The following is a 15,571-nucleotide window of genomic DNA, read 5'->3' on the forward strand; positions in this document are numbered from 1 at the left end:
GGAGTTTCTAGTGCAAGCTTGAAATATGACGTGTAAAATTTAGTAGGCTAACTTTTAGAACGTCAGCAATAATCTCAATCAGATTTGACGTGACACTGCTTATGAGACTTACATTTCAGTTTATCACTATTTCTGGGATATCTTGGCTGGCTTATTTCAAACATTCTACTTGTGTTCTGTAGTTTAAATGCTTGTCCCATTGCCCAGTCTGTCCTAAGCTTAAGGTCGTGAACTACTATGCTGATTTTGAGTACTTTGTTCACTCTCTGAGTGCAAAGGGCTCTGAGGTAGCAAAACAGCCTCAAACTATGATATTCCCTCAGTCATGCTTCACTGCTGGGAGAAGGGTTAGGTGCTGATCTGTGAACATGTCTCTGTTTTACTCCAAACACAGTGCTGTGCATATACCCAAAAACTTTTGTCTCATCGTTCTGTCCACACTTTCCCAGAAGGGTTGCAGATCATCCAGATGGTCTTTTGCTAAATTGGGATAATGGTATATATTTTGTTCTTTTCAGGCAGAGTGGTTTCCTTTATTTTTGTTTTTATGGTGAACACTAAACACAGAGTTCAGCAGTTTGCTCAGATGGACTTGTGACTTGTTTAGGGTGTATACTGCCTCCTGCATTATGACACCCAGCATAGGCTCTACTTGCACTGCAAGGATTATTTTTTTCTTAGTGTGATCTTTGCAGAATATCCACACAAAGGTAGAGCAGCAACATTCCCGAAGGTCCTTCATTTGTAGCCAGTTTGTCTTTTTGTGGACTTATGAACACCTGCGCCTTTAGAAATACAGCTGCAGCTTTTTCCAGCTTTGTGCATGTAGAACTGCACAAAACTGGAAAAAAGCTGCAGCTTTTACTTATACTTCTTCATTCCACACATCAAATTTCATTTTCATTACTATGAAAAAGTTGTCAGTACAGATGTGAACAGCCCCTAAAAACAGTGAGGCAGGAAATGGTTACTGTTACTGACTCTTTTTTTTTTTCATTACAACTATTTGTGTGTGTCAGACCACACCTTATCATTTATCAGTTTGTAAATCCTGATAATCTAAAGGGTTCAGAGTCGTTCACATGCAGATAATACGTGGACTGCGCCTGCGTGGTTTCAGGAGAAACGCCCGATTTTCTTTCTCTTTTTTTCTGCTGTTTTTGATAAGCCTGTGCGACCGCAGGCTCAACCTGATTGGGTCATTTTACAAAAAGGAAGTGAAAACATGTTGCGCTTTTTCGAGCGCGATGAACTATAGGCACGCAGGATATTTGTGGACAATGTGAAATAAGTAACTGCACGCTAAACCCTTTTTACCAGCTGCAGGCCAGCTCTCACAGCGTGCGAGAGCTGGAAATGCAAAAGGTTCACTTTACAGATGGACACTCGGGATTAATTTGAGAGCTCAGACGCCGCTTCCTGGTTTGTTGGACTCAAAGAGAAATAAAAGTCCGCGTGTCATTCATAAAGATAAGCCAGACTCTGCAGAGGGGCAGAAATGGATCAAGCACGACCCCAAACCACACAGGAAAGCAAGGTAAAAGAAACAAACGTGCAAAAGCCCCTCGGAATTATGAGTTACAAACTGTAAGCTGTCAAAATGCACTCCTTGTGCGCATGCTTTGAGTGTCGTACACTCGACTGACCTTTCCTTTTTTTGTATTTCCAATCATTTACAATAAGGATTAAGGAATCAAAATGTCAGGAAATGACAAACAGTACTGCTGCGATATCTGAAACACTCCAAATATAACAGGAAGGAAGACTCGTTTGTAAGCACAGGGGGCACTAATGGGTAGAATGCTTTATCTATTTAAAATCTTGTTTATTTTCCAGAAAGTCAGTGATACAAATAAGCGTCAATATTTTATTTCACCTACGGGAGTCTTTCCCCCCCTTAAATGTGTGAAATGTTATGCTTTTGATTGAATGTGGTATAGCAAGGTTTTCCTGTCCTGATCCCAGAACTCCAAAAACGAAATCGAAAGTGTTCCGTATAGATGACATTGTGTTTAAAGCTCCGCGTGGAGATACTTAATCCATTACTATTACTTCTTCTTAGGGAGTGGCATAAGTACGTTTGTCACTAATAATAATAATTATTATAATCAACTTGTTTGTCCACTTAGAAAATTTAGTCAAGTCAATCTCATTTTAGTATATAGATTTAATTTTAGTTAAAATGCTGCAAATATAAGAAGCTTAAATGTCAAATATTTAGGAATTTATTATTTCCCAGACTGATTCATCTCTTATAAAATCATGTCCTACTTTTCTGTAATACCCTTATAACTGTGATTAATTGTGATGCTGTCTTCAGGGGTCAGTGTCACAGCGGTACAAGGAACACAGTGATGACTCCACTGTCAAGAGGGCTGCCGACAACACTGTGTCTCCGGCTAAGGTACATCCTGTTTAATAAAACCCCCCCAAAAACTTTATAGATTATTCTTGTAAAACACCAGATTGTGATGACTTGGGTAACCCCTGTCAATTCAGGATGAGAAGAGGGCGATCAGAAGAGTGCGAAGTCCATCCAGACCGAGGGCATGGTTGTCCACTTCTTACAAACCAAAGTTTGCAGGGCGGTTCTACAAGCCTCGGTAAGAATGCCTAGGTGGGAACTGGGAGTACTGATACCTAGCCTGAGAATAATTTTGACTGCTCTGACATCTTTTTTTAACTCCCTAAATGATGCAGTTTTACAAGGGATGACCATGCATTCCACAAAGCCGGCTTTGGCACCCAGCGGCACCACCACATGAGCCACCGGGCTTACGTCCACCGGAGAGATCACTTCCATTCTAAACTTCACCACATTCCACTGAGGGAAAGGGTCAGACTGAAGGAGCGGGAGAAGGAGAAGTACGAGCAGAGAGAGAGCACTGAAGGAAGCTCATCTCCAAAGCAAGAAAACAGTAAGTTCTACAGAAGAGGTCTGTGTTAATACAGACGGTTATAGCACACAAACACACTCCCTTTGTTTTATTTAAACATTTACACAGACAAAGTCAGGACTTGCAAGGTGTTTGTTACATGTGAAGGTCATAAAAAATTTATGTGAGGCCCATAAAGACATGTCTTAAAGACTTTGGTGTGGAACAAATTCAACTGTTATTAATAATTCAGCTTCCAATATTCTTCTTGCTTGATTTCCATATGATGGAAATCTTAAACAAAAGCATTTTTTTACATCTTTAAACTTTAGTTTGTGACTATCAGAAGGTGTGCATTAAAAAAACGCTGATGTTAAAATACAGTGCAAGCTATGAAAGTCTGAAGTCATTACTATTTAATGTCCAAACAATCATGTTTGAAATATTATAAACCACATGGTGTTAAGCTGTATGGATTTATTAGGAGATACTGTGGCTAATTTGGACAAAATTCTTGTAGTCAAGTGGAAAATCGCAGTAGTTCAGGAATATGATGTTCAGCAATCAGATATCTTTATGTCAGCATTCTTTATGGCCACGCCATTTATTTTCAGCACCATCAGTGGAAGAACAGGCTCGTTTGTACTTGTAAATAGTGGTCAGGCGCATGACAGAGCTAGAAAAACACCACAAACCACTCGATGAAACAAATAACCCACTGACACAACGAAAAATTAAGCACTGTAAACATGAAAAAGATGTCACTGTCATTGCCTTCACCTCCTGGATTTCTTATCATGTTCACACATAATCCACAGTGTACTGCACAAGCTGTACACGTCCCTCTTTGCACTATAAAATAACCACTGGGTGGCAGTATAGGCAAGCAGAGGCAGACGCACATATTCAGAAGCACTTTGCCTTACAAATATTTGGAGGGCATTTGCTCATTGTGTATCTGCTGGTTGGTAGGTAGTCACACTCTGGTAGCAACAAACCAATGTTACATAATGCTGATAACTAAGGAGCTTTTATTGGACTCAATAGATGGATTATGTCATATGGCCTGCTGACAGTGTAACTATGTGATTTAGTTAGTCAGATAGAACAGATTAATTACTTACTTCATCATTTTGTAAAATAGGAAGTAAGCGGTAGAGGTTTAAAATATCTTGTGGTCATGTTCCGCTCAGTTTTAACACTAACTGTGAAGTCCACGTTTCCTGTTTTGTTGTTAGAATAAAGCGGTATGCTTTGTTTCTGTTTAATGGGTGAGCTACTGTATGTTTTTATTTTGCACGCAGGCACTGTATCTGCGCGCACACTGCAGCACTGTGGAGGTGTGTGTTTGTGTATGTGTGAATACTGAACAGGTTTTTTTTTTTTTTTTTAGTGTGTGTGTGTGCGCGCCTGAGTGATGGTGCGATGATGGTGACTCATCGCTGATTTGTGTGTATATATGAGTGCGAGAGAGAGGAAAAAAGAGAGGGAGCGACTAGCCAGCGGTATATAATGAGCCATGACAAAGCTATTGCCTCACATAGGGATGCTGCAGCCAAACAATGCAGTCCAAAATCACATAAATGTCAGCAGATTCTGCCAAAACTTTCTCTGATTCCAGATCCTGATACTTAGAACAAAAAAACCCAAAACAAAGCAGAAGGAGGCATAAGAATAGCGTAAATGACGACTAAAAGATAGGGTACTCTGGGAATAGGAAAAAAAGGGACCCCGATTTGGTATAAGATAGTGGACATACAATTTTTTTTCCCCCTTCTGTTCTGTGTTGACCTCGTGTTTTCTCTGTTTTTCCAGCTACTAGACCTTTCGCTTCAAGGTCCTCCTCCAGCAGAGACAAGGACATGCAGTTCACTGTAAGTTCACCTGCAAGAATGGTGCTCTGCTTCCCAATTTTATTATGAAGTGTCAAAAAATACACTAATATCGTTTCACCCATTCCTTGAAAATCACATCATTTTCTTCTATTATAATTGGCAAAAATATTAGTGCAGTGTTGGGTGGCACAGTCAGAGTTATTGAAATGTGGTTTATGAGGGCTTTTCTTTTATTTATATATATATATATATATATGACCACAGAGACTGGCATGAAAATGAATGTTTTATTAATAACTATTGCCGCACTTACTTAATTTGTCTTTCTAAAGACAATTAATTAGCAACTGGACGGATAATGTGAAATAACTGTTGCTACCACGGTCTCAAATGTGAGAATATTACTTATACATTTAACTTTGTTATAAGTTTGGGAGTATTTTTTGAGACAAAAATTAGTATTTAAAAGTGTTTACTTGTCTTGTTTTACATTGTGAAGAGCTTGCTATTCAGTTTTTTAAAGTTTTGTATGTCGATTGAGTTATTGCAGTCAAAACTGGCAGCTTAGTTGATAATAATGATCTAAAAAAAGAATCAATAGATTAAGCCATAGTGTGAATCTTTGATTTGTGTTTGTTGCAAATAAGGGCTTCCACTTGCAGCTCTTTTCATCGTCATATTATCTGCACACCGTTTTCCTCATTAATCTCCTGCTCTACAATGCCAGAAAGAGCTGAAAAATGCACATTTTCGAAGTAAAGAGCAAGATTCCCCCCTGCCCCTGTTTATCGATCAATTAAAGTAGTAACATGTGGGTGTCCAGGTAGATGGTGTGTTTGTTTGCTCATCCAACGTGAGCTCAGGGCGTAGACTCAAATGCAGAAAGCCCAGGTGCTGCAGAAAGGCCTGAAATCAAATAGTCGCATAAATCTCTTGGCTGACCTAAGCACAGCATGGAGCAGAGCAGCACATGATGAATCATAGCTGGTTGCTGCTGCAGTGAAGTTGAAGTGAAAAGGGAAGAGGTGGAAATGTTGGTGTTTATAGACCTGTAGTTTGGGGTCACCACTTTGTAAGTCTTCCCGTTAGAGACTGTTCTCTCTCTAGTGCAAGTTTCTTTTTAGATTCTTTTTTAAATTCATGTTAACAGCTAATTAAGTAAAAAGCCATATACACTTGTTATGATTGAGTTTCTATCATTATATTGTCTTTTATGTATTTTTTGGGGTTGGGTGGGGAAGAAGAGCTGGGCATCACCGGAGGGACCTTTTAAAGCGACATTTAAAAAGTTACTCAACAGTCACTTGAAGTTTTGCTCTTCACTGCATCTTTTTCTGCGGGTTGTTTAATTGTGAGTACAAGTGTGGCCATTACTGAACCGCACTTCTTTGTTGTGTATTACTGCCCCTGAACTCAGTCAGAAGAGTTGACAAATGAAGAATTTGCTTGCCTCTGTGTTAAAAGTTAACATGTGGCGCTACGCTTTAGTTATCTACCGGTCATAAGCAGCTCATTCATCATCAGTGTTTGCTTCCATGTCATTGGCTAACTATCTGAATACTACAGCCCAACTGCTGCCTCTAATTTTCTTGTTTTTTCCCCTTTGCTTTCTTTCTTTCTTTCTCCTTTTTTTTTTTTTTTTTTTTTTTTTTTTTTTAAATTTCTGATTCATCAGAGCGACAGGAATCAAAGCAGGGAGAGAGATCACAAGGGGACAAAAAGCAAAGAACGAAGCGGAGAGAGGGAGCTCCCTTCAACTGTGAGCCAGACGGCGGCACGAGACAGAGCCATCCAACAGAAGAGGAAAGAGATAGATGAGGTGGATGGGGTGTCATTACACTCACACACACATGCACATTCACACGCACATACACGTGTTGGGAAAAGGGGTAGCTATAAACAGAAAAGTAAAGATAAGAAAAGCCGGGATTAGAGCGAGAGTGACGGAGGGAAGATCTGAGGAAAGCGCCAGGAGACGTGAGACAAGGAAAAAAGATTTGTTTGTTGTAGTATAAACATTAGATTTGAAATGCAGAGCCAGAGGCAACATGAGTCTCATTACTGGCTTCTCTTTGCCAGGCCTGACAAAGAAGGTTTTATTCACTATTTTACATGATAGATGGTGTTATTCTTTCTTGTTATTCTTATTTTTATTTCTCTAATTGATCCTCAATGTAAAGTGAGGCTGGCTCACCTGTATCACAGGCAACGTGCTTTAATGCCGCCTTCAATGTGACAGACATCACTTGAGGTTCTGCTTATCTGTGTTTGTGTGAGAGAGTGTACGTGTGCTTCCACCCACTTGACGGAAAAGATGGCCTCTTGCTTTTCATATCTCCATGGTTGCAGGATTATAGAGGCACTGCAAGAAGAAAACAGTCTGGCAACAGGTAGCTGATGCAAAAATGTCCACAGAACTCTGTACACACATGTGTGCGCACATATAAATTATGAGCGGTCAGCGTGCGAGCATTTCGGTGGAGTAATCCATTCAGTGTAATTGAAAATGCACTCTTCCTTTCCTCCAACAATCCCACTTTGTCCCCCTCTTTGTCCTAAAACCATGATTGCATTTGTCTTTCAGGTGTACTATCAGGAGTGTGAAATGTTTGGCTTTGTAGTAAAGATGCTGATTGAAAAGGATCCATCTCTGGAGCGTCCCATCCAGTCCTCTTTGCAGGAGAACCTCCGGGACATCGGCAAACGCTGCGTAGAAGCAATGGAGAAATTTATCGAGGACTACGACTCCAGGGAGCTGTCACGCTGATCAGACACGCCATGCTGCCTGTGTTCTTAGTCTTTTAAAGTGCTGAGAACTTGATTTGATTTATTGCTGCTTTTGTTTTCTTATTTGTAATAATCTTGTGCATTGCTGTCTGCTTCTTGGATAATATTCCCCTCTGTCTGCAGTGTAATTCTGAACACTGGTAAAAATGTTTTAATTATGCTTGTTATTTTGAAAATGTGCTGGTGATGATGACGATGCACTGGTTGTATTGCTTTAAAAGGTCTCATATAGACTGAAATATATTTTGACATAATTTATTTTTGCTTGCAATAAACTTTGTTTACAGCATTTTAAACATTATGTGGTCCAAAAATATGTTCAGTGATGTGTTCATGGCTATATAGATCAATTCAGGTCACAGCAGGAAATACATTAATGGGTCAGTAGGTGACTAGGCCACACACTATTGTTTATGGTTTTAACACCTGTAGAATCTGCGATATTTGATATAGACCAGTGTTGCTCGTCTTACAGCCTGAATCACGCCCCCTCTGCCGACCATTGTTTGGTGTACTAAATTGTGTGAAGAGGTTCAAGCTATGGATGTGTGAAAAAGAAAATAGACCCTCGTTCAGTTCTAAGGTTTTACATATCAGGACATAATAATAAAAAAAGAAAAGGGGGGGGGGGGGGGGGGGGAAGCGCCACCTAGTCCTTACCAGTTTCTAAAATTATTTAAATTTAACCTCAGAAAAATAACACATGACATAATAAACCATGTTATTATTTATTTAACAAAAATTAACCCAGAATCCAGAAGCGGTGAGCGAAAACCTGTGTGTACCATGTAATTCAGTAGTGTGTACAACCAACTTTATTAACAATAATCTGAATCCTTTTCTCTGTGACTTTATTCAGTCTCTTATGTTGTCATGAAAATTTTTTGTCCCACTCTTCTTTATAGGGTTGCTTCAGCTGATTAAGGTTTGAGGGCTGTTGTTTATGTGCAGCTCTCTTAATGTCCCACCAGAGTATTTCAATCAGGTTAGATCATTGTCTTGTTGCATCACCAAAGTTGGAGCAATCTTTTGCTGTCAGACAGATGGTCTCACATTTGACTCTAGAGTACTTTGGTATTGCATGAGTTCATGGTGGACTCAGTGACTGCAAGGTTCCCACATCATGTGGCTGCAAAACAAGCTCAAATCATCACCCCTCCATCTCTGTGCCTCAAAGGTGATACGCTGCATTTGATTTTCAAGTATGGTGCTGTGCATTTTGGCTAACCATCTTCACTTTGGTCTTGGTCATTTGTTCCACAGGTCTTGTGGTTTGTTCACATGCAACTTTACAAATCTAGAGCTTAGATTTCTTTAAATTACTTTTTAACCTTTACTAAATAGCACAGTGACGAGAGAGAGTGTGGGGGGAAGACATGTATCAAGGGGTTGCATTCAGTCATTGCTGCACTCATATGGTCACCTGCTTCTGAGCTAAACTGGTGCCTCTCCTTTTTTATTTTTTAAAGAAGTCTATTTCTACTGGCAACCTTTCTGAATGAGCCAAGCTTGTTCAGTCTTTTTTTTTATTTATTTATTTTTTATTAAATTGTACTGTCATGAACTTTAATATTTAACAAGCTACCTGAGGTCCGTTGAGTCTGAGATGTAGGTCTTGGGTTTGTTGTCATCTTTCTGATCTTTGAGTGAATTTGTTGGGAGATTCACTTGCGGGAAGACTGGCAACTCACTTGAATGTTTCCACTTTTAAAAATCCTTCTCCGTGTGTACACACCTGAATGCTCCAGACTTGCAAACTGCCAAAACGTCTGCTTTTATAGAAGCGATCACACTGATTATCACACTGGCTGATGATCAGCTAATCAGCTGCATTTGATGAGCAGCACTGGCTCCTGCTTAAACTGGAAGCAGCGAGGATATAATTTATATTTTACAGACTACTTCTTCACTACTTTGGTTTTGTTAAACAATGTTTCAGTATAACATGGTTGTATTTACCTATGTAAAACATTAAGAGTTGAAGGAAGATGTATTTTCTTTTTATCGTGACTGTATATATGATGTAATCAAAGTATTCAAACCATTTCCAACTAAATTATAGTTGTAGCTACTAAAATTCATATACTGAATCTTATAGGTCTATTGTAAAAAACTAATGTAGTTAATAGGCCAAATTTCAGACCTTTTTATGTTAGAAATGTAATTTTTTGTTTATTAACTGGCCCTTGTTATATTGCTGAAGTGACCAGTGTCAAAGTATCTCTGATTGACTCTGTGACTCGAAGACTGACATGGCTCAGGCTGGATTATCACTGAAGTATTGATATTCATGTAAATGTGACCAGTGACAAGAAACTGCAGCACAATAATGCAAGAGATACATCTGAACTTTTTTCAGGAGCAGCCCAGGCGCTAGTGTAAAAGGATTAACTGTAAAATGTCCTGCTCTATATAAAGTCTTGAGTCACTCCGTTTTTTTTTTATAGATTTTCTACAGTTCTAAGATGCTTGAAAGTCAAACTTTTGTGCTCGAGTCATGAATGAATCATGGATCAGTGGCTTAACAAACAAATAAACGAAAAACATTCCTCTAAAAATGGTCAAGTACAAGAACTGGACTGAAGATAAAGTAGCCAATATTTAAAAAAATATATAAAAGACCTTAAGAAAGCTTGGAGAACTCTTGCTCGATACCATTTTAAAAATGAAAAGAAAGTCTGGCTCCTTGAAAGCAAAATATAGAGAAATGAAGGGAGGCCCCAAACTGCACAGTACTGTAGACTGAACCAAAACATTATGACCACTCAGCTCAAGTCATTAACTGGTTATAATGGTGCATTTGAAGGTCTGGAATATATTAGAAGGTAAATGAATGCTCGGTTGTCGTAGTTAACCTGTTGGATGTGCGAGAAATAAGACAGTGAACTTCTCATTTCTCAGACTTCTCCTGGACTGTCGGGTCAGAACACTTGACCTGCTGTGGAAAGGCTTGTGGGAAGGTCCTGGTTGGTGGTGGTTATTATCTGACTGACAGTAACACTGCTGTGGAGGACACTTGATGGAACGTTTATTCAGCAGAGCTTTCCTTGCAAGGAAAGTTACTTTTTCTTTAGGAATGGTAGAATGACTTAGTGAAACATCCTCCGAACTCAAAACCACTTTAACCAAAAAAAAAAAATATTCCTGTTTGTTCATTGACATACACTTTATTTTCAGTATGAGACAACAACAACAAATTAACATGCAAGCCTCCCTATCTCTACATCATGTTATACAAATAATGGTTCTTTAGTTACAAAATATATAAATATTTAAGACCATATGTACAGGACATTTACATTACTACATCCATTATTAAAGTTTATTACTATATATACATCTAGTAGGTATTATTCTTTAATATTCTTATAGTTATTATTTGTGTTATCATTATTATTGTTAGTGTTATTAGTAGTAGTATTAATCAACTATAGGTAACTCTCAAAAAAAACAAAACAAAGCATGTTGCAGAAGAGAAAACGGGACCATACCTGACGTTACTGTGCCTGAATGGTCAAGGAGCAGAGGCTGTCTGGCGCTCTGTCCTTGGTGAAGCAATGGAGAGCCGGCTATGCAGAGCACAAGGTTTAAAAGACTATTTGTACAAGGTGATAACGGGGCTAGCGAGCCAACACTATATTCCAGCAGCATTTGGATTCCACTGAGGTAAACAATGACACAGCTTGGAATCTAGCACGTAGCTTGCACTATCCCAATACAATTTCTCGTTTGTCCACACAGAATAAGTTTACTGCCCAGGGCTTGGATCACTGAGCGGCGACGTGAACAGTCATATCACTGTAGTTTGACCACTGGCCTTTTCCAGCTGGAATAGTTCAATCTCTCTGTAACATGGGGTTCACGCACAGACACGCACACATGTCATGTTATTTTACCTTGACCACAGTTTATGTAGTTGTCAAATTCTTCAGTGCTTCCTGGTACCATCAGTTGATCTCCATCAGCGTAAACACTCCTGTTGTGTAAGCCAGCTGAGCTTCCTCTTAGGATTAGATCATTCTGTGTAGGTGTACACAAACACTACATGGTGTAGAGTTGTGTAAGCTCACAAGCACAAAAAATAGGCCTTTTTTTCCCTCTTCAACCCCACCACTCACACACAAAAGCACACACTCACACACATACACAGAAACTCTCTATTCACTCTCACTTTCAGCTGTCTCACTCTCACCTTCCCACTCCCTCTGTTCCACCATCTCTGCTGCTTTACACCGTCTCCTTACCTTTCTCTCTTATATCTTTCACTCTCCTGCTCATCCCTCCCCAACTCCTTGCTCTATATCTACGAAATGATGCAGTTTTTGCTCTTCCTCCTCTGGCGGGTGTGCAGCTGGCCATGAATCGGTCCGTGAAGAGGTCCGTGATGGCCACCTATCCCAGAGGGACTGTAGCGATGGCGTCGCTCCTCGTTATTGATGTAGCACAGCTGCACGGGCCGAGGGATTGGTTCTCCCATAAAATAAGCCTCTTCTTCCTCAGACTCGGAGGAAGAGGAGCAGCTAGAGCACCAGGGGTCAGCAGCCTCCATGTACCCATCGCCCCAGCATGGCCCGCCCAGGCCGACAGGTTGCCAGCCAGCATTCTGCAGGGTAAGATCAGAAGTGGTGCGGGGACAGGGCCGGTGAAGCTGCTGCCTGTACCCGCCCGGGTCCAGCCCGAACAACTCCCGTGCAGCATGACCAGAGGGGAAGCGATCATAATCCTCCTGAACGCGACGGTATGGCGGCTCCATCATTTGAGCAGGCCGGTCTGCCACCAGGTGCAAGGCGTTGTCAGAGCGAGAGCGGCGAGAGCGTTTGTGGTGGCGGCCACTGCGGTGCTGGCCGTTGTTCCCACGATGGTGTTTGCGGCGTCTGGGTTGTGGCTGCTGGTTCTGGGACACAGATTCCTGCCCGCTTAAGCTTCGGCGGGGCATTCTGTCACTCATGGGAGCCATCCGCAGATTCCCACTGCTGCCCATCACCCCGACACGACCATCAAAACCGAGCGGTTGTGGGCCATCCCAGTACTGCAGTGGGTAGCCGACTCTCAGAGGAGTGTACATGTTGTTGTTGTTGTATGGGCGGGAGGAGGACAGCGATTCTGTGCTGTGGAACTGGACTGAGGAGCTGAGGGTACCCATGTTGCTCTTTTCAGACACATTTACACCTGAATCCTTACTCAGGTCAGGCATGGAAAACCTTGACAGATGCTCCTGACGCTTGCTGACTCCATCTAGAGAGTTACCTGTTACAACAAGAAAAAATAAAAAATCAAATGTCATTTTTTTATATAATCTCATATAAATGACCTTAACTTTAGGCTTTTTAACCCCATACCTGTAGCATTAGACATAGTTAGGGAGTCCATGGATCCATGAGGGGTCTGTTCTAGAGGAGTGAGGGGCTCGTTAAAGCTCATGGCATTGATAGGGTTCCTCCTGGTCAGTGGGGGTCTTCCATTTCTCTGGAATCCATGCAGACTGATACTTCTCTTGTCAGAGAAACCCTGATTCTGGCTAGACATCTCATTGAAGCTCATCTGGGTGCGCAGCTTGTTGGGTCTGAACTCATCCTGGCTGTGGTGCATCCAGTTTTCATTAAAGGAGTAGCCTCTCAGGGCAGCCATAGGGGTCCTCTTGGCATTCCCTTGCTCCTTTCCCCAGGAATCAGGCCTCTTTCCTGGATTGGCAGGACTCTGGGCTGGTGGATGAGCATTCGCATTGGGATTGTAACCTTGCCTAGCATTACACTGACCCAGCAGATGAATGGGTGTAGGGCCAGGGGAGGGATCCCGCTGAGGGCCTTCATAGGAAGGAGGGATGTAGGGGTCATCTCGGCTCATCCACACCTGGTTAAGGCTTGGGGCTCGACTCGGAGTGCGGCTAGGGGTGCGGTTAGGTGTCCTGCTTGGAGTCTGACTAGAAGTCAGGCTTAAGCGATCCATCTGACCAGAGAGGGGATCCATATCAGCAGAGAGACGGTCGGGCATCGACGGAGGAGCTGACTGGCGGGGTTCGGTGTTTCGCCTATCCTGCTCAGCATTCCTGCGCTCCTTCTTTCCGATCTTGGTGCTGTGGCGGGACTCACGTGAGCGAGCACTTTGGAAGGCAGAGTCTGAGGAGTCAGACTCCTCGGGATCCTTAATTGTTAAAATAAAAAATATATATGTGAATAACTAGAAAACTCTTTAAAATGTATACTAATTAACAACGGGTATATACATAACTAAATAAGGAGATGCTTCAGATGTATTTGCAGTTTCCTCACCTGTCCCGCACTGCAGGACCGTGAACAGAAAATCTGCCCCTGCTTTGGCAGGAAGGGGCGTCCAAGAAGGGAGCGCTTGCAACGGGCACAGCAAAAACATTCCTCAGTTGCATGCCAGTGCTGTCCATCATAAGTCATCTGACCTTGGTCAATGCCTTTAATAAGATGGGAACAAAAACATTTGTCCATTTTTAGTATCGACACATAATGAAAAAAACATCACAAACTGATGTTAACCTTTAGCTATTAAGCAAATTTTTGTCAGATATGTTGATATGATACCTAATTTTTATCCGATATGCTGCAAGGCACTATTTAAATTATGAACAAACAGAGCCCTTTGTCTCTTAAAGTAAAATATTTATGATTTCATGCCCATAGATAATCACTCAGTTTGTAAGATAGCATGAATAAATTTCACCAGCACTACTCCCCAGCAAGAGGAAGTAATCATCTTTCACAGCTTCCATCTGGATACAACATGGGAGCACCCTCTGAAACACACTCTTTCACTGTTACTGAAGCTTGGGATGATAATAACTATCCGCATTTCACTGCACTGAACCCGCCTCTCCACAGCTGCGGCACACAAGGCTTCCAGAGCTGATAAGAGTCACGCTTACAATAAAGGGCTGTTGGAGTTTTTTTTCCACGAAGCAAGTACAGGAATAGCATGTCTGTCACTCTTGATAGCAATTCATTTAGATATCAGAGGACTTGAAACAACAATGAAAGCATGTTTAGTACCTATGTGTTCTCCACATGCGTCACAGTACTCTGCATAAAGGGACTCGAAGCAGTTGCAGCAGTGTGGTCGTCCATCTTTCATGATGTAGCGCTGCCCGCCAAGGGTGGTCTCACACTCGTAGCAACAGAAATGCTTCATGTGCCAGTGCCGGCCCTCCGCCTCAGTGCACTCATCAGCAAAGATGATCTATATGATTAACACATTACATTTATCAGCAAGTAGATAACACACGATATCTACCTATGTTGCTATCCTGTATCTCAGGGTCCTGTATTTTATTTGTGTCGCGTCCTAGAGTAGGAACCTTTTTGCCATACTACCCCTTAATAGGATCATCTACCTCCACATAAACTGACAGGTAGGTTAGTAAGCTGTTAGAAATTCCACCAAAGCGTGAGTGTTCTTAAGTGTAAAAGTCAGGCATATTTCAGCTGAATAAAAGCGATGACCTAGGCATCCTTTGTGCCTGCATTTTATAATATTCATGTAATTATTTCACAAAATTACCTTATAAAGAAACTAACTTAAAAGATATGTACGTGACATCAGATTTATATCTTCCAGTTAAAGATAATTAAACAGTTTAATCAAATAGAAATTCTCTTTCCAATACTTGCAGAGCACTGTGGCCTGACTTATTATTCAATCCCGCTCACTATAAATTACAGCGGACTTTCTGAGACGTGGCAAAGATACTGAGACATCTTTTCCCTCCAGACTGATTCCAACCCCATCCAAATCTGTGAGCATGAACCATTCAGCCATTTCCAACCCTAAAGGGCTCCAAGCCCAGACAGGCGCACCTCATCACAGGCACAGCAGCGGGGTTTCAGCCTCTCGGCATGGTGCCGGCCACAGTAGATCTTGCCATCCTGATGGAAGTATATGAGGTCCACCAATAGTTCCTCACATGTGCCGCAGACAAAGCACTGAGGGTGCCAGCATTTTCCATGACCCGCCCTTGCTGCAAAAACTACAATGTCCCCTCCATTTATCTGACCCCCACACTGTAGGAGAGGAAAGGAAAAGAGAAGAAATAAAATTCAATGAAAAGAA

General features: G+C 41.4%; 2 protein-coding genes across 2 annotated transcripts in view; one reads left to right on the forward strand and one right to left on the reverse strand.

Annotated features, from left to right (window-relative positions):
• The first annotated feature begins 1,190 nt into the window (after positions 1-1,190).
• On the forward strand, positions 1,191-7,758 carry LOC134618848 (periphilin-1). Its single transcript, XM_063464433.1, has 7 exons — positions 1,191-1,537; positions 2,321-2,404; positions 2,500-2,603; positions 2,701-2,918; positions 4,692-4,750; positions 6,387-6,530; positions 7,296-7,758. The coding sequence occupies exons 1-7, from the start codon at positions 1,499-1,501 to the stop codon at positions 7,476-7,478; spliced, it is 831 nt and encodes a 276-aa protein (XP_063320503.1). The 5' UTR covers positions 1,191-1,498; the 3' UTR covers positions 7,479-7,758.
• Positions 7,759-10,706: 2,948 nt separating this feature from the next.
• LOC134618921 (prickle-like protein 2) overlaps positions 10,707-15,571 on the reverse strand; it is a 37,328-nt gene continuing 32,463 nt past the window's right edge. The window contains exons 5-9 of the mRNA XM_063464541.1: positions 15,319-15,522; positions 14,515-14,701; positions 13,768-13,922; positions 12,838-13,639; positions 10,707-12,745 (exon numbers count right to left, since the gene is read on the reverse strand). Coding sequence (XP_063320611.1) covers positions 11,802-12,745; positions 12,838-13,639; positions 13,768-13,922; positions 14,515-14,701; positions 15,319-15,522 — 2,292 coding nt within the window. The 3' untranslated portion in view covers positions 10,707-11,801. The remainder of the gene's footprint in view (positions 12,746-12,837; positions 13,640-13,767; positions 13,923-14,514; positions 14,702-15,318; positions 15,523-15,571) is intronic.

The sequence above is a fragment of the Pelmatolapia mariae genome, linkage group LG20 (genome assembly GCF_036321145.2).
Source record: "Pelmatolapia mariae isolate MD_Pm_ZW linkage group LG20, Pm_UMD_F_2, whole genome shotgun sequence".
Lineage (NCBI taxonomy): Eukaryota > Metazoa > Chordata > Actinopteri > Cichliformes > Cichlidae > Pelmatolapia > Pelmatolapia mariae.